We start from the raw sequence: 26,812 nt of genomic DNA, 5'->3' as shown, positions 1-26,812 counted from the left end.
TGTTATTAATCAGTAGTAAAGATTTATAAAAAAAGTTTCAACTCATTCCTCCAATGAGTTATATTAGGATTTTCTTGAAAAAAAGACATTTGTGTATGAAATGTTTACGCAACAGAATGACATTGTTAATGCCAAAATCATTGTAATCATTGGGAAAAATACCACATTTTATATCATTAATTGATATTCATTATCTGAATTCCTTTAGATACAAGCAATTGAATAAGGTCCAGCCAAAGTCTTTGAACAACTTCACACAAACAGAAAAGATGATCAAGTCTTTGGGTTCATTTTCACAAAAGTTGCAGTTTCCTACATCCATTTTAAATCGTTTTAAGAAATCATTAGTCGGATAAATCCTATTCATAATTTTAAATTGCATTTCTTTCATCTTTGGCGGGACAGGGAATTTTTAGTATTTACATCTAATTTTTGTAATTGTCTCTTTACCAAAGTCTTTGAGAATATAATCTCTTTTGGCAGTTAAGTAAAGAATTTCTTATAAACTTGTTGTTGCATTTAAGTAATTGGAAGTATTTTATCTATTTGGTCAAAAAGCAACCATGTTACCAGAGCTTGAGAAAAGCCTCCGTTAAAATTCTACTTTTGACTGAGGGAGGCAGTATTGCGCACACAAGCGTTTAAACTACCTAACGTACGAAGGAAGAAGAAGAAGAAGGGGCGGAAGAAAACGAAAAGTAGGACGAGAGGACTGAGGAGAAAAGAGCTGCTACTGCTACTGTGCAGGTTAAATTAATTAGCATTTGGGTAAAAAGAGTGATTGTGGACCATGCTGAGGGCTTGTCTGAGAGGAGCTAATGCCACAGCCCGGGTAAGACGCGCAACTAACCCCTCCTTTACTAGCGCGAGCTAACGTCAACGTTACCCATTTAGCTACCATGTTGTCATTCACTGTGACCCACAGACTGGCCCAAGGTGCCATACTGGATTTTTTTTTTTATTGTAAACACGGCTGGGCTGTTAACACTAACATAACGTTCGGCTTTAGAATTCACACGGTTGTCCATTCAACGTGAAGATGTCCTCAGAGAGAGCCAATGAAAACAACGCATTACGTCAGTGCTAGCCGGTTAGCTTCTAGTCTAACGTGACACATGGCTAATGACATTTCAACCATAATGTTTGCTGAATTGCAATATTTAAATTACATTAAAATAACCCTGTCTGGTCCATGTATGTATGCTAGTTAATCAAGTTAAGGCCGGGAAGGTTATTTAGCTACACTCTGCATTATTTAAAAGCCTCTTAAACAAATGTCGGCTTCATGTTGGAAAAGGCTTACGTGAAGTTTAGTGTCCCGAATTATTTTCCAAAAACTTAGTGTCCCAAATGATGAGGGTATTATTTGAGACCGGTTAGGGTAGCACAGGTTGCTTAGCAGGTTAATAATTAATTAAAGACCCTGTAGGGGGAATTTGGGACTCTAAACTGCACGTAAAAGATCCAGAGTGAAATGTGTCTAGAACTGGATCTTAGACGGTACCCACCCTTTTTCTTACCCAGTAATGACATCACACGGCTCGGTCTGACCTTAACCGGTAGGCTGCAGCCCGGATAAGTAAATACGGTCATCTTGTAATAACGTTATTGCTTCGCTTTATTTGCAGTCGCTATAGTTGAACCCTTAAAGAGTTTCTGTATCTTAGGGGGTATAAACACATGTAATAAAGAGTGAAAATGTTTGTAATAGCCATTCCTGTGATATGAGAAACATGTTCAGCGCACAGCACTTTTATGTTGTTAACGGTTACATTGTAGTTCTGGTGATTTGGGTAACTTGCCATTCATATTGCTAACAACAAAGAATTATAAAATGAATACATGTATTTCAAGTGTTTGATGGATGCATTTGTGGGACTGGGCTTTGTACACCGTTTAACCTATTCTTTGCTGAAACCTTGGTTTGAAATGTATGAAATAGGACTTTTATTTATTGTTTAACAAAGTGAAACTTTTATTCCAACAAAACCTGAAAAACAGAAACGGCACCAGAACATGTAATATAACAAACACATATGGTAAAAGGAAAAAATAACTAGTGTCTTTTCACTCTGCCATGGGCCTTTTTCACAGCAGACATCGTTGACTTGTCATAGTAGGAAAAGCCCAGCTGAAATTGATATCCTTAAGGATGGCTCCATTCCATCAAGTGTCCTAGTAAGCTATTTCAGTGAGTCAGCATGCACAATACCAGGGTCTCTCCTAAGTGGAATGCAGCCATTATTAATGGTTTTTAATACACCTGTGCTTTTTCTACTATGACATGTCAACATGTCTGCCCTGAAAAAGGTCTGTTGCACTTCCCAGTTAAGAGGTTAGAGAGAGATGCGAGGAAAAGATGTAAGGAAACATCTTTTCCTGTGATATGCTTTCCAAATAACAAAAATTGACCACATACTGCTGCTGTGCTGTCCACCTGAGAAAATATTAGCCTCTGCATGAGTTCCCTCTAATAGCTGTTTTACAAGCATTCACATATGCAGAAATCTGTCAAACCATACTTTTTTAAGTGAATTTCACTGCTCCGCAACACCAAGGCCATTCCTGGTAGCATGCAGTTATTTGAATTTGTATATTTCCTTGTTAGATGTTACTTCATGATATCATAGTTCAGATTTAATAAGATTTTTTTTTAAATGAAATTATAGTTAACATTGGACCTGTGCATGTTTTAGGCGGTGAAGATCAAGCAAAAACACTGCATGAACTGTCTGTCTAATAGTCATTCTCTCTCCCCGCTCTCTAGAAGAACTGCGGGAGAACCCCTCTAACCAATCTGCAACACTGCCGCCACTACACAGCAGGAGAGTCCAGGTAACACACACACACACACACACACACACACACACACACACACACACACACACACACACACACACACACAGCGCAACTACATGTCAACCACCTGGGTAAGTGGGCATATGTGAAATACTGTTTTATAGACAAGTATTCTAGAGACAGTAAGACACACACACATGCTTGCACATTACATTTAGCCCTCTAGCTGATAGCAAGACTTTGTCACACCTCATGTTGACATCACATTCATGTCTACCCTTTTCTGTCCTCTTCCCCCACAGTGGTGGTGGTGCTGCTAAAGTGGTTGCTGCTGGCTTGTTGACAGTAGGCGGAGGCATCGGAGGGACAGTACTCTACGCCAAATGGGACCACAAGTTCAGAGCAGCCGTGGAGAACAACGTTCCATACTCAGACTGGCTGCTGGGTCTAGCTTTGGGACCCGCGTCTCAAGACAACGGCCTCCCCGTCAAGAAACAGGTCAGGATGGAACCACGGCATGTTGGGGCAATGTGCTAAAGCTAGCTGGAATCTCTTCTTCATTAGATGAGACTGTTTTGAGAATACAGTACTGTACTCTGTTTCTTTACTGTGTTTCTTTGCTGTACTCTACTGTGTTGTGTCCACCCCAGCCTGCTAGTATTGCAGCGCTGCTCTCCTTAATGACAGCTGGGCTCTACAGTGCAGCACTTAACTGCTTATGGGAGTGAGTTAGTTCGTGAATGTAAAAAATTATTTGATGCACCCGTGGTTGACTCTATTTATGACTCGCAGAATTGGAGAGGGGGTTGTAGCCGATTCTGTGGTCTGTCCTGGGACCAGTGGTCTCTGACAGGGACCAGTGGTCACAACCACTAGGGGCGCTAGAGACACTGGGCGCGACCAGCTCCTCAGTGGTCTTCCCTGTGGTCCCTGTGGTCTGTGAAGCGGCTTTAGTATTGTCAAACCCTTCCCTGTCGTTTTGGCAGCACTGTTAGCTGGATAAATGTCAGAGATCACAATCTTTTGTCTATAAAATACACTATATCATATATATTATGATTATTATTGTTATTATTATTGATGATGGAGATCCGTGTGGTCAGGACCAGCTGGTCTCTGGCAGGGACCAGTGGTCACAACCACTAGGGGCGCTAGAGACACTGGTTGCGACCAGTGGCACAGTGGTCATTACCAGCATCTTACTGGCACAAAGGGCACTAAAATGACTGGTCCTGACCACCTCCTCTGTGATCTGGTCTGTTCTTTGGACCAGTTGAGTGATCTGTGGAGTGTTTATTTTTAATACAACTTTTCACATTTCTCAAAGTGTGAGCAGAGTCGCCTAATGTGAGAAGCCATAATCGTTTGTCTATCCAATGCTATTGATCACTATTATTAATAAAAATCATAATAACAATGATTAAATTATTATGATTAGTCGTAGTTGTTTGAGTAGTACTATCGACTATGCAGGTCCATGTCTTCCTGACTGGTTTAAACTTTACCAATGTGTTGCATTTTAAAAGCTTATCACATTACCCTTTGTATCAAATCTTGATCTAGAAACTAAAGTCAAATACATGTAGTGGAGGAAAAAATGTAGAGTTGACTGACAAAGCAACATCAAATGAAATACAAAAATGTAAAAGTTTAATTACAAATTCAACTTAAGTAGCCTACAGTACAGTAACAAAAGTAACAGTCAAATCATCTTGATTGATCCAGCACCTGATCACCTGATCGTTCAAAGGATTTTTTCTGGATAAAATCTGGAAAACCCTCAAATCTCGCCAGGATGTCAATTGTGGACTGCATAATAGAAAACATTTAAGTTCATGACAACATAGGAAAAAATAAACAAGGAAGAGGACAGATTATAAACATAAAATAATGGGTTGGAATTATATAGAACTTTTCTGGGCACTGAAAGTGCTTTAAAGAAACCATTATTCTCTCTTGCTCTCTCTCTTTATGAAATGTTGTTTGAATATAAGCCCCAAATGAAGAAGAAGCTTATAAAGCCACAAGAGGCCATGGGTCCTGATAGGGCCTCTTGTGGCTTTATAAGCTTCTTCTTCATTTGGGGCTTATATTCAATGACATTTCAGTTAGGCTATGGTCAAAGACACAGAAGATGGCTCAAATCTAAAAAGAGTCTGATCACGTAAGCATATCTCGACGAATAACAATAAAAACAATAAAAGTCAAAGATTACTTACACAGATCGTTGGAATGGGCCTGGGAATCCAAGGAATCCAAGCAAAGTATATCCTAGACCATATTTTCCCCCCTTTGTGGTTTTAGAATGAGCATACGGCGTAATAATCATCTTTTTACGGCTGCTAAAATTGACGATACTTTCAAACAGTGGAACAGTATGGGCCTTTCAACATGTAAAGATTTTTTCCTAAATAACATCTTTCTCAGTTTCACTGACTTGGTCAGTAAATTCAACATCACTAAAAGTTTTTTCAGATATCTTCAGGTTCGTCATTTCATTTAAACACACATCTCATCATTTTCTCAATTGCCAGACCCCTCTAACCTTTAGAGGCCAAATCTCTAACATGTAATTCAATTATGTTCAGTTAAGTCACTTTATTATCCCAAATGGGAAACTTGATATGCAGTTAGAAGTGAAAGATAAAAAGAAACCCATTCAAGCCACATACAAATAGAGGCAACAATACAAGACATGAGTACAAAAAAGATTTCCTGTGTAATGCACACAACAGAATTTATCACCACTGGAACAATCTCTAAAAACAAAACAAGTACTACATTACATGTGCAAATTAAGCTGAGTTATCGCACATGGGACGAAGGAGTTTTTATCCCTACTGGTCTTAAACCGAGGTACTCTAAATCTGCGACCTGATGGGAGTATTACAAACTCTACAACTACTACTACAAAGAGTGAAGGGGGTGGTTTATAGATATAGACCGGGCCTTGCGAAGAACTTGCTGGTCAAAGATAACCATCAAGGGGGACTGTGAAAACACCTTACCAGCCACCTTTACGATATGGCTTAGGTGGTTTTTGTCTCTATTAAGGTTACCGTACCAAGCAATCATGGCAAACATAAGAACTGATTCAATAAAAGATTTATAAAATAAGGACATAATTTTCCTATCTACATTAAGTGTTTAACTTCTAAGGAAGTACAAGTGCTGTCCCTTCTTACAGACTGCATCACTATTCACATCAAACTTCAGGTTTTTATCAATGACAGTTCCCAGATACTTGTACTGTTCAACAAACTCAATTTCAGTTCCCTTAATGAAAGTCTTAGATGGTGGGAGGAATACTTTCCTAAAATCAATGACCATATCCTTGGTTTTTGTGGAGTTTAATTGGAGAAAGGCCTCATCACACCATTGGACAAACTCATCCACAACTGGCCCATGCTCAGATTCATCTTTACGGAGCAGGCTAATGATGACCGTATCATCAGCAAACTTCAGAATGTGCCTGTTCTCATGCTGGCTTCTACAGTCATTGGTGTAAAGAATGTACAGCAACGGGGACAGGACACAGCCCTGAGGAGAGCCAGTGGAAGAGGAGCGCTGTTCTGAAAGCCATTAACCCTAACCCTCTGAGATCTACATGTTAAAAAATCTGCAATCCAGCCGACAAAATTTACATCAAAATTAAAATAGGTATGCAGTTTCCAAGCTAAAATATGTGGTTGAATAGTATTAAAAGCTGATGAAAAATCCATAAATAAAAGTCTGGCATGAGTGCCAGGACCTTCCAGGTGCTTATACAGAAAGTTAGGCATCTTCTACCCCCATCCCTGCCCTATATGCAAACTGCATGGGGTCTAAAGCCTCCTCCACCATAGTTATCAGTTCCATTTTGACCAGCCTTTCAAATGACTTTATGACCAGTGAAGTCAATGCCACTGGTCTAAGGTCATTTAGCACCTTAGGGGTTCCGCTTTTAGCCACCGGAACAACATTGGACTCCTTCCGTAACTTTGGGACCCTTCACTGCTCCAGAGATATCCTAAATATTTTACAGAACACATCACAAAGCTATTCTGAACAGTGCTTTAGCAATCTTCCTGTAATAGAATCAGGCCCCATGCTCTTATTTGTCTTAACTCTCTGAAACTCTGCCTTAACATCATGGGCATCAAACATCTGGCTCGGCTTTGTGAAAGAGGAATACTGCATATTTCTCTAAGTTGCTCTGTGAAGTCATGAGTCTCAAATCTCACTTTACAGTATATCCATGGATCCTATCAAAGCAAAATGGGAAGAAGAGTTGGGGACAAATATATCAGATGCTATATGGGACAGAGCTCTAAGCTGGGTGAATGCGACCTCTTCTCGTGCACGTTTGAATTTGATTCAGTTTAAAGTTCTTCACCGTATGCACTACAGTAAGGTTAAACTGGCCAAAATATACTCTGACATGGATGACATCTGTGAAAGATGTAGAATGGACAGAGCAGATTTACTTCACATGTTTTGGTCATGTTCCAGGTTGAGAGAGTTCTGGGCTTCAATATTTGAGGTCTTAAATGAAGCCTTTGATTTAGATCTACAACCTAGCCCTACAATGGCCGTGTTTGGAGTAAAAGGGGGTGATATTGTAAGGTCCAATGGGAAGGAAAGTGTTGTTGCTTTTGTCACCTTAATAGCATGACGGAGAATACTACAAAAACATCTACACCACCAAAAGCCTCCACATGGCTTTCTGATATTATGATGTTTCTAAAAATAGAAAAAATCAAATACTTTCTTAGAGGATTAACCAGAACATTTTACAAAAACTGGGATCCTTTACTGGCTTACTTTGAAAGACTTACTACACGTCCCTCTTAATAACTGCTAAGATTTGTGAAGCACACTGATTACACTATTTGCTATCATGAGTAATAGAAGAAAGGTGTTTTTATTATTTTTTGTTTCTTTAGCTTTCCTTTCCTCAAGGGTTTGTTGTGGGTGGGATGGGGTTAATTGAAAGAGGTCTTGTTATTGACATTGTAATGTTGCACTTTATCTTCTCTAAAGCAATAAAAATACTTGTAAAAAAAAGAATGAGCATACGGCATATGATCAATATGATCACACCTGGCATCAAAATTGGAAATGGCTTCTTATTGGCCAGGAACTGAATCACCAACAGTTTACTTCATTTCATTAGTTTAAAGGCAGTGGCCATGTAGCCATGGCATAATCGAAAAACCAATTGAAAATTAATCTTCAATTCTCAATGGAAGACATGGACCTGCATAGTCGATAGTACTACTCATACAACTACGACTAATCATAATAATTTAATCATTGTTATTATGATTTTTATTAATAATAGTGATCAATAGCATTGGATAGACAAACGATTATGGCTTCTCACATTAGGCGACTCTGCTCACACTTTGAGAAACGTGAAAGTTGTATTAAAAATAAACACTCCACAGATCACTCAACTGGTCCAAAGAACAGACCAGATCACAGAGGAGGTGGTCAGGACCAGTCATTTTAGTGCCCTTTGTGCCAGTAAGATGCTGGTAATGACCACTGTGCCACTGGTCGCAACCAGTGTCTCTAGCGCCCCTAGTGGTTGTGACCACTGGTCCCTGCCAGAGACCAGCTGGTCCTGACCACACGGATCTCCATCATCAATAATAATAACAATATTAATCATAATATATATGATATAGTGTATTTTATAGACAAAAGATTGTGATCTCTGACATTTATCCAGCTAACAGTGCTGCCAAAACGACAGGGAAGGGTTTGACAATACTAAAGCCGCTTCACAGACCACAGGGACCACAGGGAAGACCACTGAGGAGCTGGTCGCGCCCAGTGTCTCTAGCGCCCCTAGTGGTTGTGACCACTGGTCCCTGTCAGAGACCACTGGTCCCAGGACAGACCACAGAATCGGCTACAACCCCCTCTCCAATTCTGCGAGTCATAAATAGAGTCAACCACGGGTGCATCAAATAATTTTTTACATTCACGAACTAACTCACTCCCATAAGCAGTTAAGTGCTGCACTGTAGAGCCCAGCTGTCATTAAGGAGAGCAGCGCTGCAATACTAGCAGGCTGGGGTGGACACAACACAGTAGAGTACAGCAAAGAAACACAGTAAAGAAACAGAGTACAGTACTGTATTCTCAAAACAGTGAAGAAGACCACTGGTCCCAGGACAGACCACAGAATCGGCTACAACCCCTGCTGCAGAATTGGCAAAATCCACTAAGCTACGAGGGTAACCAATCCGTTATCTCTCCCCTCTTTCTTATTAGCGAAGCTTAAAACATTCAGTTAGCTTATCCTAACTTGATGACAGAACAAAATGAAATTTGTCTGGTTTGTGTGCTCTCTGCAGCATGTGTCTGTACTCTGCCAAAGATTGGTAAAAGATATCTGTAAGCAGACTGCACAACTGGGAGTGGACTCCACCTCTACTCTCTAACTCAAGGCTGCCCAATTTGCGGCCCGCGGGCCAAGTTTGGCCCGTGCTCCCTTTTTATTTTGGCCCGCCGTGGCATTTGACACGCTCATGCTTATTCTCCCATTTTTAAAAGTGCTCTAAAATCCTAACTGTAATCACTACGAAACGTACATTTTGTGCAGCTGAAAAGTACTTTATCTGAGTTTTACGGCAATGTAAAGCACAGTGCTGGTAAACTTCCTTATTAACCTACGTACGTAAGTTTTTATCTAGGAAGAATTTCAAGAATGACGGTATTCTTTCTCTCTCTCCGCTCTCCCTCATGTGCTGTGAGCCATGCTAACATCGCTGGCTCTGAGTCAGCCACAACTTTATTTTAGATTAATTAGAATGTTCATTTTCTATCAAATCGAATACATTTTCACATATCGTCATCAGCGTTAGGGTAAGGATTTGGCTTGTGGCCTTTCATCCAGGTACATTTTTGGCCCTTCATATGAAAGAATTTTGGGCACCTCTGCTCTAGCATTGTATTATTCCAATAAATATCAGATCAGTCATTTTATGTTCATTAGCTTAATAGTTTTAAATCAGGGCCTTCAGTATTTAGATCAAGTAGTATGTAAAAAAATTAAATAAGGTGGGCTAAATTAAGAAGGCTGTGTCAGATACATATTTAATCAACACCCATCGTTAATAGATTAGACTTTGTACAGAAGTGATTGTGATGTGTGGCTCTAAACAAAAACATTTTGAGACTCTCAGGCCTCTGTTAAAATGGCTTCTGTTCCTGCTGTTTAGGTGGAGACGGCCCAGCCTCCCTCTATGATGGACAAACCGGTGAAGGCGTCCAAAGCTAAGTCGGAGAAAAAGGCAAAGGAGGCGGCAGAAAGTCCCATCCCTACACAGAGCATAGAGGGTAAGGCTCTAATTTGGTTCGGACTCAGACATTATGTCACTCCTTTCATTCAGCCACCTCGCTGCAGTGAGCCACCGTTGTACGTTGCAGCATGATTGCTAGGGCTGGGTATCGTTCAAAAATATTCAATTCCGATACCAATACCGTGACTTTTCATACCCTTTCCTGAACGATACTATTTCCACCAGTTTTACAAAATAAAAACAAATTACAACATTACACATTACAGCATAATCTTTTTGTTTAAGTTTTTTCAGCCCCGTCTCTGTGTATCGTATAGTTTTTCCTGCGTGTCTCTGCGATGTGTAACGTTAAACAACCAATCGCAGGCATTATTAGATTATTAGATATTGAATTGTGTACCCAAGCCCTAATGATTGCCACAGCTATGTGTTGGAAGGCAGAGTTCAGACTAACTTTTCCTCTAGTCGCACATGATTTGGTCGCACCCTGTTTTTGGTAAAGCACCCAATTAATTGATAACTTTGCATGCTGTTGAATAGTTTTTCAAATTTTGAATTTGCATACCCTAGTTTTGCATCGAGATAAAGATTGACATTAACCTGGATGTTAAATTTCTCTTCCAAGAGCAGTGGCTGACATAGGGTTCGGGGTTAGGGGTTCGTGTCCCTTTTCTATCGTATCATTTCTATCGTATCCTTTAAAAAGAAAAGCAATCAAAAATGTTACTGAATTAAAAGTGTTTTCTGTGCACTATGTTGTTTTTAATGCCCCCCAAGAGATCTCTCAGGGTAAGCTTTCTTCTGTTGTTCTTAAGCTGTGCTCCTCGGCCTTTCACTACACTTAAGAGTGAAAACAACTAAGGATAATACACAAAGGCGTCCCGGAGCAAGATGGTGGCAACTGAAATCAAATTCCCTTATTTCTCTGGTGATTTTTTTTTTACAATATTTTTATCATGTGTGGGCATAACATTTGTTCTAGTCCACAAAGCGGTATGTTTTTATTAGTATTCTTTGGCCGTGTTTTATTTTATGATTGACATTTTTTTTAGTCCTCTGTTTAAAGAGAACTCAGCAATCTGGCTTAACAGTTGTACATTGCTGCATGCGATACAGCCTGACATCCCCTCTCTCTATTGTGATTGGCCAGAGCAAATAACCATCCAAAACACAGCTTGTTGCCCTTTAGTCCTTTTAATGGGCAAGCATAAATAAATTTGATGGAAAAATTATTCATTGCTATTTTTGTATATATCTAGACTAAAATGACACAGTTCATGCATTTTTTCCAAAATATGACCTTTATTTTCTAAGTTACACTCTGTATCTCCCGAGATACATTGCCCATTTAGGGTAACATTTTTCAATGTGTTCTTTTTTATTATAGTTCATATGACAACTTTTAAAACATTTCATAAACAATTAATTAGCTAAATTGTTTCATGTTATCCATACAAGATTAGAAAAATTGGAAAAAACTGAACTTTTTCTCCCAAGATGTATTGCCTATGTAGGATATACATTTAAAATTTCATAACTTTTTAAACAGTTCATGTGCCGATTTTTAAAACACCTTTTTCCTGTTTTTTCTTTTTTTAATTCTACCATCTTCCCTGTGGTGCCCCACACCAGATATATTCTATGGGCAATGGAAGCTGAGAAAACGTTGCGAGCATTTTGTCCAGTGACCAGGCAAAGCCTCACTTTGCACTTCTGACACATGATGGATGTCTGCCCATCCTGGCACATCCTGCATTGGCCTTTCACTGACAGGATAGGGAAGTGGTCAATCCTGTCATACCTCATGCCATCCACTGGCCTGGGAACCTTTGGCTGTTTGATCACTTTTTCTGGCGTATTGTCTTCATTTCCTTTGGATGGCCGTCCCCTTTTCTGCTTTTCAAGGTAGATGAGTTCCCTGGCAGCATCCAGCCTAAAGTCCTTCAGACACTGGTGTTTCTGACCAAGAGCTGCTGCATCACGCCGGTGGAGGAGCCATGCATTATTGACAGCAATGTCAACTATCTGCCAAAATATGCCCATGTACCACTGATGGGACTTTGTTGGAGTGCGGTACAGGGCAATCATCATATCTGCCAAATCCACTCCTCCCATATGAGTATTGTATTCAGACACAATCTTGGGGCATGGCACACTTATCTTTCTCTTCTTCTCCTCCTAGAGTAGCGTCTCACTTGGCCAACAGGGTTGACAGACGCACAGGAGCTCACCAAAGTCGAAGCTGCCTCTTCCTCTTTGTAGGAGGTCTCGATCTTCTTCTACGCTGCAACCCATCAAGCGGTTCTTTTGAATAGTGCCCAAACTTCTGAGGCCCATAGAATCTTTTAGATGTGTTACCAATCTCAACGATGTGAAAAAATTGTCAAAGTAGACAACTCAGTCGGAGGGGTTTCTGATGGTTTTGCACAACTGCAGGACAACATTTGCACCTAACCCAAACTCTTTGCCTTGAGGTTGATTAGAACCACCAAATGTAGACTTCCCTGTATAGACCATGAAGTCATACACAAATCCAGACAGACCAGCGCGGACAAAGATCTTGATACCCCATTTTTTGGGTTTACTGGGTAGATACTGCCGCAGACTTCCAGCTTTTTTTCCTTTGTAAAGAACCATCATTTCATCAATTGAGAACTGGTTCTCACTCTCCATTTCCATGCACTTGCTCCTCATGTGGTCCAGTACAGGCCTTATTTTCACAAGGCGATCTTCACTGGACTCAGAGCTCATGTTGTCTTGAAAGTGGAGCATCCTGGATAAACATTTGTACCTCTTGAGTGGCATGACATTTGCTACTTTCTCATATCTTGTATCTGTTGCCCAGTAGTTTTCCATTGCAGACATTTTCACTATACCCATGATCAGCTTCATTCCAATGAAAGCCTTGATTTCAGACACATTAGTGTTGATGCTGCATCCAATGAGCTGACAGGAATACAAGTTTGTCTGCTGAGCAAGGACTTCAAAGATGTCCTTGTTGAAGAATTTGGAGAAGTACATTAGTGGAGTGGAGAGCTCGTCTGGTGCAGTGAAGCAGCTTTGTGTAGCAGTGGACTGGTGCTCAAACTCAGTTTTTCTCCAACTATTGAAAAGGAAAAATTATATCAATATTTCCCCAATCTTCAACATAAACCACCTAAGTATATGCAATTTTACACAAACTCCTGTGTGTTGTTGTGTGTGTGTGTGTGTGTGTGTGTGAGAGTGTGTGTGTGTGTGTGTGTTGTGTGTGTAAAATAGAGAAAGTATTGGGAAGGGGGGTTCCTTCCCTCTTCCCTCCACTCATTTACTAACACATCACCATAACACATCATGTGGACACACACAGATAGAATATGTACAGCAAAACCACTAGATCTTTCACATAACAATTTGAAATACTCCTCTAATCATTACCTAAACATCTTCCCTCGTTTATTCTGGTTTGCTTGTTTATTCTGTTTTTGCTCCTTCCTCGGCCTCATCACTAGAGCTGCCATTCAAATTGTCACCGCTGCTGCTGTCATCCTCACACTGTCCCTCTGTAGGCCTATACAGCTCATCTTCCTCAACTTCCTCACTGGATCCCTCCTCTGAATCTGATGAACAATCAGGTGGCAAAACTACAGACTTCACCTCTCTTTCTTGTACTGTAGAAACTGCTGACAGAAATTCCCTGAAAACATGTGTACATGTTGAATTCATCAATAATACACATTTGAGAGTAAAATAAAAAAGTAATCAATTTTGCACACCTTTATCCTATTCAATATCTGTAGAGAACCGGCCTCAAAACATAAATATATCTGTGAGTGATCAGCCCTGTTAAATACCCTTATATGGGCAATGTATCCCCCAGGATACAGGCATTCAATGCCTGATAATCAAAGTTGTGAGAAGATTATTTTAAAAATATCCACAAGAACATGTAAAACTATCCGTAAAAAACTATTTTCTAAAACAAAATCGCTCTAAAATATCATAATCGTGAAAAATGTAAAAACACTTACCTCATGGCCAGTGTCTTTGTCCACGTTTGCTGCCATTTTGGATTTTGATACAAATGTTTGGAATGTTGGTATAAAGTCACATGACCTAATTACATGACCCATCACACCATCAGTGTTTCTCATCAACTGCAACCACATAATGCCCCTCCCCCCCATAGCCCCTCCCCCTACAGCCTGTTAAATGACTGTATCCCCCAAGATACAGAAACTCTTTAAGGGAATTGACAGGAAATGAAGTCATCACATTGACTGTTTGCCATTTAAGCAAAATGCCAGAATTCACTGCTTCTGAAAATAATCATCAGGTGCAGTCCTGTTAGACACCATTAAGCGTGATTTATGGTCCTGCGGAGGCTTTCTCTGTAGCCTACGTAAGTCGCCTAAAGTTTATACTTACGTTGGTGTGTGCGCGATCTCTTTAAGTGTGTGTGTGTGTGTGTGTGTGTGTGTGTGTGTGTGTGTGTGTGTGTGTGTGTGTGTGTGTGTGTGTGTGTGTGTGTGTGTGTGTGTGTGTGTGGTAGAGCAAGTGAGAGAGTGACGGCGATTAGCTTCAGAGCGAGTAGCGACTCTAGAGTCAGTGAGTGAAACAAAGTGTCTCCCCTGTTCTTTCTGATCACGGTGGAAAATCTGTAGCAGGAAGAGTTGACCCTTTCTTGATTTCATGTCGTTTATGGAGAAGGAGAACCAGGAAATGAGTCGGGGGGGGGGAATGCAACGCTACCCAGCCACGGCCGAGCGGCATGCATCGCCGTGTCTCCACTTACCTACGTACGTAGCCACGGCGTAGATTCAACGCAGAAGCATAAATCACGCTTTGGTGTTAGAATGTTGTTTGTAGCCTACGAATAGGTCCTTTACTGCTTGAGGAGGAACACTGTAATGTAGTCTAGTACAAGCTCTGTGATAAATACTACTAAAGAAAATGAATCTGGTTTAATTTTATATTTTAATCATTTTGTATTATATTTTTAATTTTTTTAATAATTTTATAAAACAAAAGAAATCACAACGTTACGGCACAAACACACAAAGACAAACACAAACTCTCTTTGCCTTTCTGTATCTGTGTCCCACCCAGAGGCTTCAGCAGAGGCTAGTCACATCATCTCAGCCATGGGTGAGGTCCAATCAGTCCCTGCTCCATGTGACACCGAGGGAAAAGCAGCCAAAGGTAACCATCAAGCTGCAAAAGCAGAAATTCAACCTTTGTTTGGACATTTAAATCAATTTATAGATCACAAGTGGATGGAAGGCTCCGGGCCAAAAATAAATGTTGATGTCACGTGGAATTACATTACATTATATTAAATTAAAGCTGCAAAGATGAATCAATTAGTTGTCAACTATTAAATGAATCGCCAACTATTTTGATTGTGGATTAATTGATTTTAGATTCCAGCTTGTTAAATGTGGATATTTGTTCTAGTTTCTTCACTCCTCTGTGACAGTAAACTAAATATCTTTGAGTTGTGGACAGAACAAGACATCTGAGGACATCACCTTCGACTGTGGGAAACACCGATCGACTTTGCACGGACCAATTAACTCATCGATTTTAAATGAGAGAAAAAAAAGATTCGACTATAAGAAATAATCGTTACTTGCAGCGTACTTGTATTGTAAAGAAAATAAACATTCTAAATTTGTAGGTTTCAGGATTTTTTAAGCACTTTCAAAATAAGAGAATAACCTTATATTTTTTTATATCATTGGCTGTAAATCAGAAAACGCACACTAAACCTAAACCAAACACATCCCGCTTCCATGAGGCACACTGTACACTAAATAACCGAATAAATACAGCCAGTTATGAAGAAAACGGTTACACTGTTTGTCTGCATCACATCACTGCTATAAGGTATTTGGTGAAAGTAAGGTTACGTTGCGTCTGTGTCTCCCCCCCCCCGCCCCCGCCAGAGGAGGAGTGCAAAGAGTGCCACGGCCACGAGGCTACCCCAGCGACTGCAGTAGTTCACCCTGACACAGAGTCCCCTGCCCTAACAGAACCACTGAAAGAGCGACCAGTAGAAGAAGTGACAGCAAGACTGGCTCAGCAAGACCAGGAGGAACAGGACACCCTGGCATGTAAGTTGACACACACACACGCACACACGCACACACACACACACACACACACACACACACACACACACACGTGCAGAGACCTCTGAAGGGGCAGGTGCTCAAAGTTAAAAAGGGGCATATGGTACCCAACAACACAGCGTTAGCGTCCTCTATAATACCATTCAAATTTCATTAGTTATTTTTTTTAATATTCATATATTTAATGCTCAAATGGTCCCTGTTAGCTATAACAAATTGAGTACTTGGGACTATATTTTCATTGAAGGTATGGTTCAGAGTACTGAAGAAATTGAAATTAGAGAATCAAACTGGAGTTTTAAGTTGGATAGCATTTGACCCAGGTTTTGAACCAGCTAGGGTAGATGAGAGATTTAAACAGTGGGTGTGGAAAGGAATCCCATCTTACTGTTTGGTTATCTCTAATGGGAAATTACAGAGTTATCAGACACTTTCAAATAAATTTGGACTAGAAAAGCAGGATTTTTATAGATATTTGCAGGTCAGAGATTATTTTAACAAAAAAATTGCCGGAAGATCATAACTTAATTACAATATTCTCAAAAGCGTACACATTGGAAGATAACAAGAAGCCGGTTTCTAGATTATATGGAAGTATACAAGCATCCAAGAACCATTCATCAATATACATTAAACAAAAATGGGAGAAAGAGTCTGACTCACAAATAACAGATGAAGACTGGACAGACATATGTATGATACAGGCAAATACGACAAACTCAAGATCCTGGAGGGAATCTGGATGGAAGAATTTAGTACGATTCTTTATAACTCCCAAATTAACAGCACTGCATACAGGCTCACAGAGCCGTGGCCTTTGCTGGAGGCAATGTGATACCCCGATGGCTAATCACTATCATATTTTCTGGGCATGCCCAAAAATGAAATTGTTTTGGCAAGGAGTAGTGGCAGAGATTGAGAAAATATTGGGGGTAGAGGTTGATTTTTCGTTCAATACTATATATTTAGGTAAAATACCAGGAAATGTTTTAAATAAGGATAAATATTTATTAAAAATATTGCTTGCAATTGTATATCAAGATGTTGGAATTATGTTGTGATACTGTTTGAGCATCCATGATAACTTTGTGTTCTTTGTTCCAATAAAAAAAAAAGGTAATGTATGAAGGATGCTGTCGCCAGTCCACATCTCTCTCTCTCGCTCTCTCTCTCTCTCACTCACACACACACACACACACACACACACACTTCTGTTATCCTACACAGAACTGCTGCTGTCATCTCTTGTGTATCAGAGAATGAAACGGTGCAAAACCTGTGACGATAGAAAAAATCCAACTTGTGAATTTAGGTTGAGTTTAGTACCTTTTAGCAGTGTCTAGCTAGCTCTGTTATCTTTCAGAAGAACGAGGTAGGAACATTCCACTGCACCAACTCTACCCTCAATCGTACTCTAAACTCTCTGTCAACCTCTGATGTTTCCCTGTCTGTCTGCCTGTGTGTCGCACTGTTTTGCAGCTGTATCGGCCAGTCTTGAAGACTCACTGGCCAGCTCGGCTAAAGCTACACTGCAGGCCATTGGAGCTCAGGAGGCAGCCCTGCAGGCTATCGCACGGCACACACACAAACTGAAGGAGGCCATGGAAGCAGAGGTACAGAACACACTTCTACTGACCACAAGGCTGTGGTGTGATTACAACTAGAGATGGCCCGATACCAATTTTTTGCTTCCCGATACCGATTCCGATACCTGAACTTGCGTATCAGCCGATACCGAGTACCGATCCGATACCAGGGTGTCATATATTTCATTAGGTTTTAACAGCTGTATACTACTATCCCTGTATGGATGTGATATTATTTCTATCTTTGTTGTCGGTCTGGCTCAGGTTAAACTCTTTGTGAAACATGAACAAACACAAACAATGAATGCCCCAGAACTTTCTTTTATTCTCCAGTTTGACAGTCAGTTATAACGGAAAAAGAACATAAATAAACTACTTTAACGTAGATTTTCTTTAGGGCTTTATTACGTGGTATTGGATCGGTGCATAAACTCCAGTACTTTCCGATACCAGCGTTTTAGGCAGTATCGGAGCCGGTATCGGAACATCTCTAATTACAACAAGACGGAAGATGGGATTAGATTTCTGTGAATTGGTGAATTTAAAGCCTACTAAACACTGAGCCGATAATCGTCCATCGGACAGTCTGGCGAGGTCAGTGACTCGAGTCTGTTCGGTGTGTTCTGTGCCGTTGTCCGTTGGCCTTTGTTTTGGCCGATTTGACATGTATAATCGGCAGGGCGGGCACTGCCGGCAGTCGGACTCAAATGACCCATCTGATTGGTAGAGTGCTAACCCGGAAACGGGGAGCGAAATGAGCCTCTCAAAATCTGACGATATTTTTTTAAACTGACCTTTGTGGATCTGAAATGAAGACCGATTCAGCAACTGCGTGGCCTATTTCTCGCTTAAAATGTTTTCAGAAGCACATTTCGGTGAACTATTTTAGTAAAATACGAGATAGTCTTCTGAACAAGCCGCCATGACGGTCTGTGTTTGAATTTCCGGAGAAAACAGGCCCACGTGACGTGTGGGACGGTTCACTTCCATCATTTTCACCATTGACTGTCCACCATGATGCCAGAGATGAGGATCAAAAGGCTCATTCATCATAACACAGGGGCCTGAAAAATCTCCAGGGTTTCCCCCATTGTATTGCCAAAGCTGGTAGGCCACCAGGCTTGGCAATACAGTGTATCATGTTAAGATCTCCAGTTAGTTTTTAGCTCTGACTTAATGTAGGGCCATATAGAATCTGTCTTATAGCTTTCCCAAAAAGATTTTCATGCCCAGGTATCGCCGTAGGAGTTAGTGGTATCCCTAGGCCTAACTACAAAACACTTGATCAGTAGTCTCTGTGCAGTGACCCTTCTAATGGCTCACATAATTGTTTAGCAGTAGAGTGATTACAGTTGTTATTAAATCCAGGTCCCACCTGAGGAGAAGTCGGCCCAGTGGAAGGAGCTAGAAGCTACAATAGCTGAAAGAACTTCTGCCGTGACTGATGCTGAAACTGCTCTGTTGAAAGCCAAGTAAGAATATTAACACACACACACACACACACACACACACACACACACACACACACACATCATTACACATCTCATCTTGTAGTTACAGGATTTAAACAATCTTCTCCCTCTTTAGATATGTGGTCGTGGTTCTGAAATAGCATAACTGCTTATTTTCCCAGAAGCTTGATAAACCTAACATTATATTTTCTAGGGGTGTAAGAAAACAATCGATACACTTGAGTATCACTATTTTTTTTTTTAAGTTTACGTCCAAATATATTCATGGTAAGACAGTGGTTCACGTTTATGTTGCATTTAAACCCCCTACCGCTAGATGGCTATGCTGAGACACACCACTAGTGTCCTTGCCTAACAGTGCCTAGCAGTCCCTGACTTTTTGCTAGAAGCTAACAATGTAGCTATGGCTGAACTTTGGCCTACTTTAGCATATAAATATTAGCTCACTAAGAACCTGTGAACCACAATCCCAAACTGGCAGTTTGATTTTCTGTGTACTTAATTGTTTACCTAAAGAAAACTTCTTTGACTTGTATGCACATCATGTCTTTTTTTAAATATTAGTTTTTCTAAAATTATACTTAAAAAAAAAATCCCAATAGCCTTACGCACATTATCGAAATATATATTGGAATATATTGAATCGTGACCCATGTATCGATGTATAGATTCTTGCCAATACACAACCCTAATAATTTCTTTTGCTGTAAGTGGAGGGGCTCTTTATTTCAGATGAGCCGGGACGCCACCACTATAAAACACTTGCGAAACCTTGAACATTTTTGGTCTTAGAGTTATTACAATATACCATAGCATGCCATTTTCTGCCATCGGAGATGTACGGTTTACAGTACATAATGTGGGTGCTCTCCTCTAATATCTCAGGGTGTATCAAACCATTGTGACAGTGTTGCTGCTTTATGACAGTATTAGATTTTTAAATGTTTGCATTAATGTGATGACGTACCTCTATTTGCCATGTAAACGCCAATATAAATATACTATACATATATGGTGATAAAGGATTTTATCCATATAGCCCACTCATAGGCCAGCACCAGCTGTGCACACAAGTGTGTTAAGTGTTAAAGTTCCACTCTGTTTGATACTTGCCCTCTGAAACCAGAGTGAAGAATATAGCTTGAGTATATTGCTATCGATCAGTCACATGTCACGTGAACATGTATACAGTACATCCAGGGAAGGGTTGCTAAGCCTCTATTCCAAAATCACCCTGATTCACCTTCAGGTCTAGCAGCAGTTTTCCTCCTCACCCCGTCTCTCCCGTCTGTCTCTCCCTGTAGTGAAGCCTTGAACAGTCTCAAGTCAGTGATTGACCAGTCTAAAGGGCTTAAGGTGAGCGCTGTTCGCCCGCTGGTTTTAGCAGCAGAGGAGAATCTCCATAACATGGTGGTGGACTTGGACAAAGTGGTCACTAAGGTAAGGACATTATTTTGTACATTATGTACAACCATATGAAAAGACTTTTAAAGGGCTAATTCTACATTTTGGGAAATATGCTGATTAGTTTTCTTGCTGGGGAATTGATGTTCAGACCTATACCACTCTTATGTCTGTACGGTTAATATGAAGAAAAGTCTCAGGATCTCCAAAAATTATTAGTTAAAGGGTAATTACCGTTATTTTGAACCTATGTTTTTGTGTCTAAGTGACTGATGGGAACAACAATCTTTGACATGGTTACAGTATTAAGCGAGATCGCTGCAGTCGGCAGCACAGAAAGAAGCTACAGTGTAAGTTAATAGGGCATTTGTCCAGCTTGTATTTACCTTCACAAAAGTGCTTGTTTTGCCACTGACAGACTCCGATTAATATTCTAAGTGTCTGACAACATTATGGAAAGGATTTCTAAGGAGGTCGACTTTTCTGTTAAAGAGTGAGAACCCTTTTTTTAAACATCAAAACATCCTGGTGGGTTTAGCGCTAGTGACTTCAGAGCTGTTTCTGGTTAAACCAAAAGGTCTCAAAGAGGTTTTAAAGGTCTGTCTCTGAAGGGATCCTTTTTCATAATGTTGTCAGATACTTAGAATAAAAATCTGAGCCTGTCAGTGACAAAACGAGCACTTTTGTCAAGGTAAATACAAGCTGGACAATTGCCCTATTAACTTACATTGTAACTTGTTTCTGTGCTGCCAACTGCAGCGATCTTTCTTAATACTGGACCATTGTCAAAGATTGTTGTTCCCATCACTGACTTAGACACAAAAACAGAAAATAGGATCCAGGCTGAAAAAACTGTACTTACCCTTTATTGTAAACCAAATTTCAGGTCAAGTTTCAAAAAAAATTGTCTCACCACAATGAAATGGCTCCTATGGGGACTAACATCATCACAAATAAATAGAAGTAGGCTCATTGGATCCACAAGAGTCTCAGCTTTCCAGCCAGACCTAATTTATGCAACGCCAAAACTGTTTAGGGACCCCAGTATGCAGAAATATTCAAATAGACCATTTTAGAATAATTTGTACTGCATGAGAAAAACGGCATGGTTTTTGACCCAAACTACATATGATTATCATAGAGTGGGCATGTCTGTAAAGGGGAGAGGGTGCCTATAGAACTAATTCAGATCATTCATATATCTTAAGGGGAGAGGTCAGGGGACCTTTTGAAAATGCCCATGCCAGTTTTTCCCTCGCCAAAATGTTCCCTATCTTTTGGAGTTGGGAGTTCCCGACATACCGGTACTAGTCTGGCTCAACAGATGCACGGGTTAATGCTAGGATAAAGCCTGACAAGATTTCTCCCATGATACATTGAGTTGAGTCTGTCGACTGATCAGAGGCCTTGTTTCTGATTGGGCATGTGTGCACAACCGTTCTAATCCCTGGCCACGCCCAATGAGATAACATGACATTTACACATTCTAGTATCAGTAGATCTGGGCTGTTTGTTCAGCAAAGGACATTCTTCACATTAGTTCAGTTGCTGCCCAAAGTTAAAAATGTTTACTGATCTAAAGCTATTGTGATAATATTGTTATTGAGTTCTTTTGGCCACTAAACCCAGTGTGTGCGTGTCTGTAGGTGCAGTCTGCAGAGTCAGAAGCTAAGGTTGTCTCCCAGTACAGTGAACTGGTTAATGAAGCCAAACAACAGTTCCAGAGGGAAGTAACCAGCCTTACTCCAGAGATCCATGCCAACTGGAAGAGCCTCAGTAAGAACACACGCACACGCACACATTTATTAGATAGTTGATAATAGAGTGATGGGAAATAAATAATATTTGACAAAATGTTGCAGTCCAAAATGGAAGTGGGGACTCTGCAGTTATACAGTAAGCGTCTTAGACTGTGAGCTCACCTGGACATTGGATTGCATCCGTATTTTTTTATTTGAGCAGATAGGATTCAGTATCAGGAAGAACCAGCGTGGAGCGTGCTGTAAACAACACTGGAAGTGTTTACATGTTAAGGGCATAGTTGATTGTGACAGATGAAGAACTTATGCAAAATGGAATGTCATTATTTTTTTTTTTTATGTAAAATTAAAGTTATTGTGCGGCGCCCTGAACTGCAACGTCCCTGGTTCACATCTGGCTGGGGACAAAGCTCAAAGTTCCTGCATCCCACCCCACCCCACCCCAGGCGGGCCATTAATGTCAAAATAATGCTCTGTCAATTTAAGTACTGTCACGGCATCACCAACCCTGGGGAACGCGGTTATAATCCCAGACTTAACAAAAGCAATTCAGAGCTTGGTTTTACTCATGCATTTGAAAACTAGAACAGCTAAGCGCTTAGCCGCCCGACTGACCGGGTCGGAGGCCTGCCTGGAGTCCGTCGCCTCGGCATGTCCTCAGCTTCGACGCTGGCCAGTATTGACCCTCAGTTGACGGTTCAGTTGTTCGAAATTCATAATTCATCATAACAAGTCAGACAACACAATCTTCTTCAGCAGTCTCTCCCTGAGATGTTCCACCGCAACGTGTGTCCTCTCGAGTCTGCTTCGCTTCCGCTTTTCAGCTTCGTGATGCAAATAGGCCACACCCACCCCGCCCGTGCGGCCAATAGAATAACAGCTGGAGTGTGCCGTGACAGTACATGGTGTATCCTCTATATACTGTTACGGTATGAGATGGAGTTGGGACACACTCGTGCTCTCCGTGATCAAGAGAAGCACCTGAAATGGACATATTTGCAAAACAACGTGTCTTTGTGTTTTTAGCTGGTAAACTGTCAGCGGATGACCTCAACGCCCTGATTGCCCACGCACACCGTCGCATTGACCAGCTGAACCGCGAGCTGGCTGAGCAGAGAGTCCGAGAGCAGATCCACATCGAGGCGTCGCTGGAGCAGCAGAGGCTGGAGGACCAGAAGGCCCTGGAGAAAGCTGTCAGCACCGCCCTGCAGCACTACAAGGAGGACGCCCGTCTGGAGCAGGAGAGGAAGGTATGCAGGGGACAGACCCTGGTTCGGGCCTTTAAACGCACCGCCAGGACTTCTGTACTGTTGTGATGTCCCAACTGTACCATATATTGGTGGGAAGTGCTGCTACCGTGCCGTTACAGTCTTCCCCCCCGGCTGCAATGGCGGTACAGAGAGTCCGAGAGCGGAGATACAGAAGACCCGGAAACGCTGATCAATCAGAGCAGACTGGGCTTTTTTTTTTTTGGGGTGGGGGGCTTAAAGAGACAGGCGGTTAATACAAAAATATTCAGACAGTATAAGAAAAATAATGTGTTTTTTGAACATTAAAAGCATGTAAACATGTTCTAGTAGAAACCCAAAATACAAGTATGACGTTGATGAATCGTTTCATTTCGGTTAACATACATGAAAGAAACCATGATAATGCCACCGTAGCTAACCCAAAAAGGAATAGGCTGAAGCCGGGGCTTATTTTTGCCTATCCTAGCCCATAATCCCACACAGAATCGCCCAGAAAATGAGAATAATATGGGATCTTTAACGGCCTGCTTTCTCACAGACAGCCATGCGTTGGCTACTGAGGCAAGGAGATGACTAGCTGAACCCAATCCCTAACTTATTTTATTTTAGACGTAGTCTCGCATTGCCAGACCTTCCTCCACAGCGCTGTAGAGGAGGGTCTGGCTAGTCCACACAGCATTCCGGGATGGGAGAGAATCATTCTCTGGTTTATTGGCATTTCTTTAAACCCATCACAAACGTCTTGGGGCGGCGCTATACGCCGTACGGAGCCACGGTGCCGCCGCAAAATAGCCTCGGGAAGGAACTAGTTTTGGTGGAACGTGAACGTTCAAAGGTTGTTTTAGACGTGCAACAGAAAACTCAGATTGGACAGATAGTCTAGCTAGCTGTCTGGATTTACCCTGCAGAGATCTGAGGAGCAGTTAACCATAGTCCTCAGAAATCCACCAGAGTTTAGAACGCCAACACAAAGGTGACAGACATCCGGCCAAAAAAAGAGGGACATCCGGGGGAATTTCCGGTGGCACTGGAGCAATCCCAGAAATGAAAAGTTGTTGATCTAGACTAATATCAATGTAACTAGACAATATCAAATTAAAATTAGGTGTGTCTCTGTGTGTTTGTGCGTGTAGCTGTCCGAATTAAGGGAAGTGATGGAGGCCGAGATGAGGACTCAGCTCCGGCGCCAGGCCGCCGCTCACCAAGACCACGTCCAAGATGTCCTCAAAGTCCAGGAGCAGGAGCTGCGAGCTGACGCCGAGCAGGTCTCCACACTGCCCTGCATTCTTCGCACACATTCAGTTCAGATATTAGAGCACTCCGATGAGTAAATGATGTGTTTAACATCAGTACTTTGTTATTCTAGGATCACGTACTGCAGTGTTTCCTCTGTTGAATTGGAAATGGCGGCCCGTCACGCCACAATATCTGCCGCCACGGTATCGGAAATAGGGCAGACGCACAATGTAGTTTTGTGTTGTGTGACACCATGGGACAATTTTTAGATGGAAGTTATGGCAGGAGTTGTCATGAAAGCCTTATCTTCCTTTCTCCACGGCACACTTAGTCTACTTAGCTAATCATCGTGGTTAATATGTGACAACGCCGATTTTATAGTGTTATGTTAAAGTTTATTTGAATGTGGTGATGTTGTTCGGACAGACCTCCCTCCGCTGCTTAAAAAAAAAAAAAATCCTAAAGGAAACACTGCATACTACCTCATTAAATTGTTAAAGCAAGAAAGGGTGCTTGGTGTGTGTAGCATCCACCCCATCCTGTCTTAACTGTCCGAGTCATTCCTTCAACGCTCTGCTGCCGGTTGGGTTGGGTTGTGTTGTGTTCAGGTGCTGAGCAGTAAGCTGCTGGAACAGGAGACCCGCTACCGCCAGCTGAGCCAGGAACAGCTGGATAACTTCACTCTGGATGTAAACACTGCCTACGCAAGGCTGAAGGGGGTGGAGGAGGCCATAGACAGTAAGAGACACACACACACACACACACACAGCATTTGGAATTGTTAGACCCGTAATGTTTGTTTGAACTAATACTAGTAACTGCAGCCAGCGTGTCATCTGATGACAACATGCTCTATCCCTGAACTTTCTAATCATTTTAAGTAATTAATAGTTTAATCTAATAACAATGCATCATATTTTGTGCGTGTGTAAAATCTCAACCTGTAGTGTGCCTAGTCACATTCCACCGTTGATTGGCAGAGACAGTCGTAACTACTAGTTCTAGTTTAGATTTCTGTAATTGATGTAGAGCTGAGGACTCGGGGCGGAGTAGGCCCGTTTGGAAAACTGGAGGCGGCCGTCTCGCGCTCTGCTGAAAGCCCTCGGTGTCTCTTGCAGGCCACGTGGTAGCGGAGGAGGAGGCGCGCAAAGCTCACCTGCTCTGGCTCTCCGTGGAGGCGCTCAACTACACGTTGAAGACGGCCGACGCCGAGGTCCCCACCGTGCCCCTGGAGGGGGCGGCTCAGGCCGTGCGAGACAGCTGCCGCGACAACGACTTTGCCATGGCCCTGGCGTCGGCCCTGCCGGAAGAGTCCCTGCAGCGCGGCGTGTACAGCGAGGCCTCGCTCCGCGCCCGCTTCAACTCCCTCCGGTCGCTGGCCCGCCGCGTCGCCCTCATCGACGAAACCCACAACTCCCTGTACCAGTATTTCCTGTCCTACCTCCAGGCCGCGCTGCTGTTTGAGGACAAACAGGAAGCCCCGCCCTCGCAGCTGAGCAGCGAGGATTTAGACCCGTTCAGGCTCCTGGCGTACGCGAGCTACTGCCTGGAGCACGGGGATCTGGAGCTGGCAGCCAAACTGATGAACCAGCTGAGAGGAGAGGCCCGCAGGGTGGCGGAGGACTGGCTGACGGAAGCCAGACTCACACTGGAGACCAAGCAGGTGGTCAGCCTGCTGTCGGCGTACGCAAACGCCGTGGGGTTAGGAACCACCCAGGCTCCCTAGGCCGCCGCGCTCTTTTCTTCTGGTAACCCTTAAAGGAACCGTCCACTGAAACTCTAGTCTGGTTACTATCAAGTAGTCCGTAGTCCCAGCAGTAGGGGATGCACCAAATCCAGATTTTTGGGGTTCGACCGAATACCGAATCCACTGGTTAAGATTCTGCCGAATCCAAAA

General features: G+C 41.9%; 1 protein-coding gene across 2 annotated transcripts; it reads left to right on the top strand.

Moving 5' to 3' along the window:
* Positions 1 to 602: 602 nt before the first annotated feature.
* Positions 603 to 26,812, top strand: immt (inner membrane protein, mitochondrial (mitofilin)). Of its 2 annotated transcripts, XM_028589861.1 has the most exons (15): positions 603 to 832; positions 2,768 to 2,835; positions 2,936 to 2,938; positions 3,102 to 3,297; positions 10,014 to 10,131; positions 15,183 to 15,275; positions 16,022 to 16,189; positions 17,687 to 17,820; positions 19,162 to 19,265; positions 20,570 to 20,705; positions 22,316 to 22,445; positions 23,456 to 23,679; positions 24,813 to 24,944; positions 25,524 to 25,653; positions 26,034 to 26,812. In XM_028589861.1, the coding sequence occupies exons 1-15, from the start codon at positions 791 to 793 to the stop codon at positions 26,639 to 26,641; spliced, it is 2,286 nt and encodes a 761-aa protein (XP_028445662.1). In that variant the 5' UTR covers positions 603 to 790; the 3' UTR covers positions 26,642 to 26,812. The 2 variants fall into 2 exon arrangements, with proteins under 2 accessions (XP_028445662.1, XP_028445663.1); XM_028589862.1 differs by lacking the exon at positions 2,936 to 2,938.

Source organism: Perca flavescens, chromosome 10 (assembly GCF_004354835.1).
Source record: "Perca flavescens isolate YP-PL-M2 chromosome 10, PFLA_1.0, whole genome shotgun sequence".
In the NCBI taxonomy this organism is placed as follows: domain Eukaryota; kingdom Metazoa; phylum Chordata; class Actinopteri; order Perciformes; family Percidae; genus Perca; species Perca flavescens.
Note: the sequence above shows the minus strand (reverse complement) of the source record. Positions and strands in the feature narration are given on the sequence as shown.

Coding starts and splice junctions, on each gene's coding strand:
- immt (XM_028589861.1), top strand. CDS start 791: ATGCTGAGGGCTTGTCTGAGAGGAGCTAATGCCACAGCCCGG. Junction 10,132..15,182: donor CCCTACACAGAGCATAGAGG/GTAAGGCTCTAA, acceptor TGTCCCACCCAG/AGGCTTCAGCAGAGGCTAGT. Junction 24,945..25,523: donor TGCGAGCTGACGCCGAGCAG/GTCTCCACACTG, acceptor TGTTGTGTTCAG/GTGCTGAGCAGTAAGCTGCT.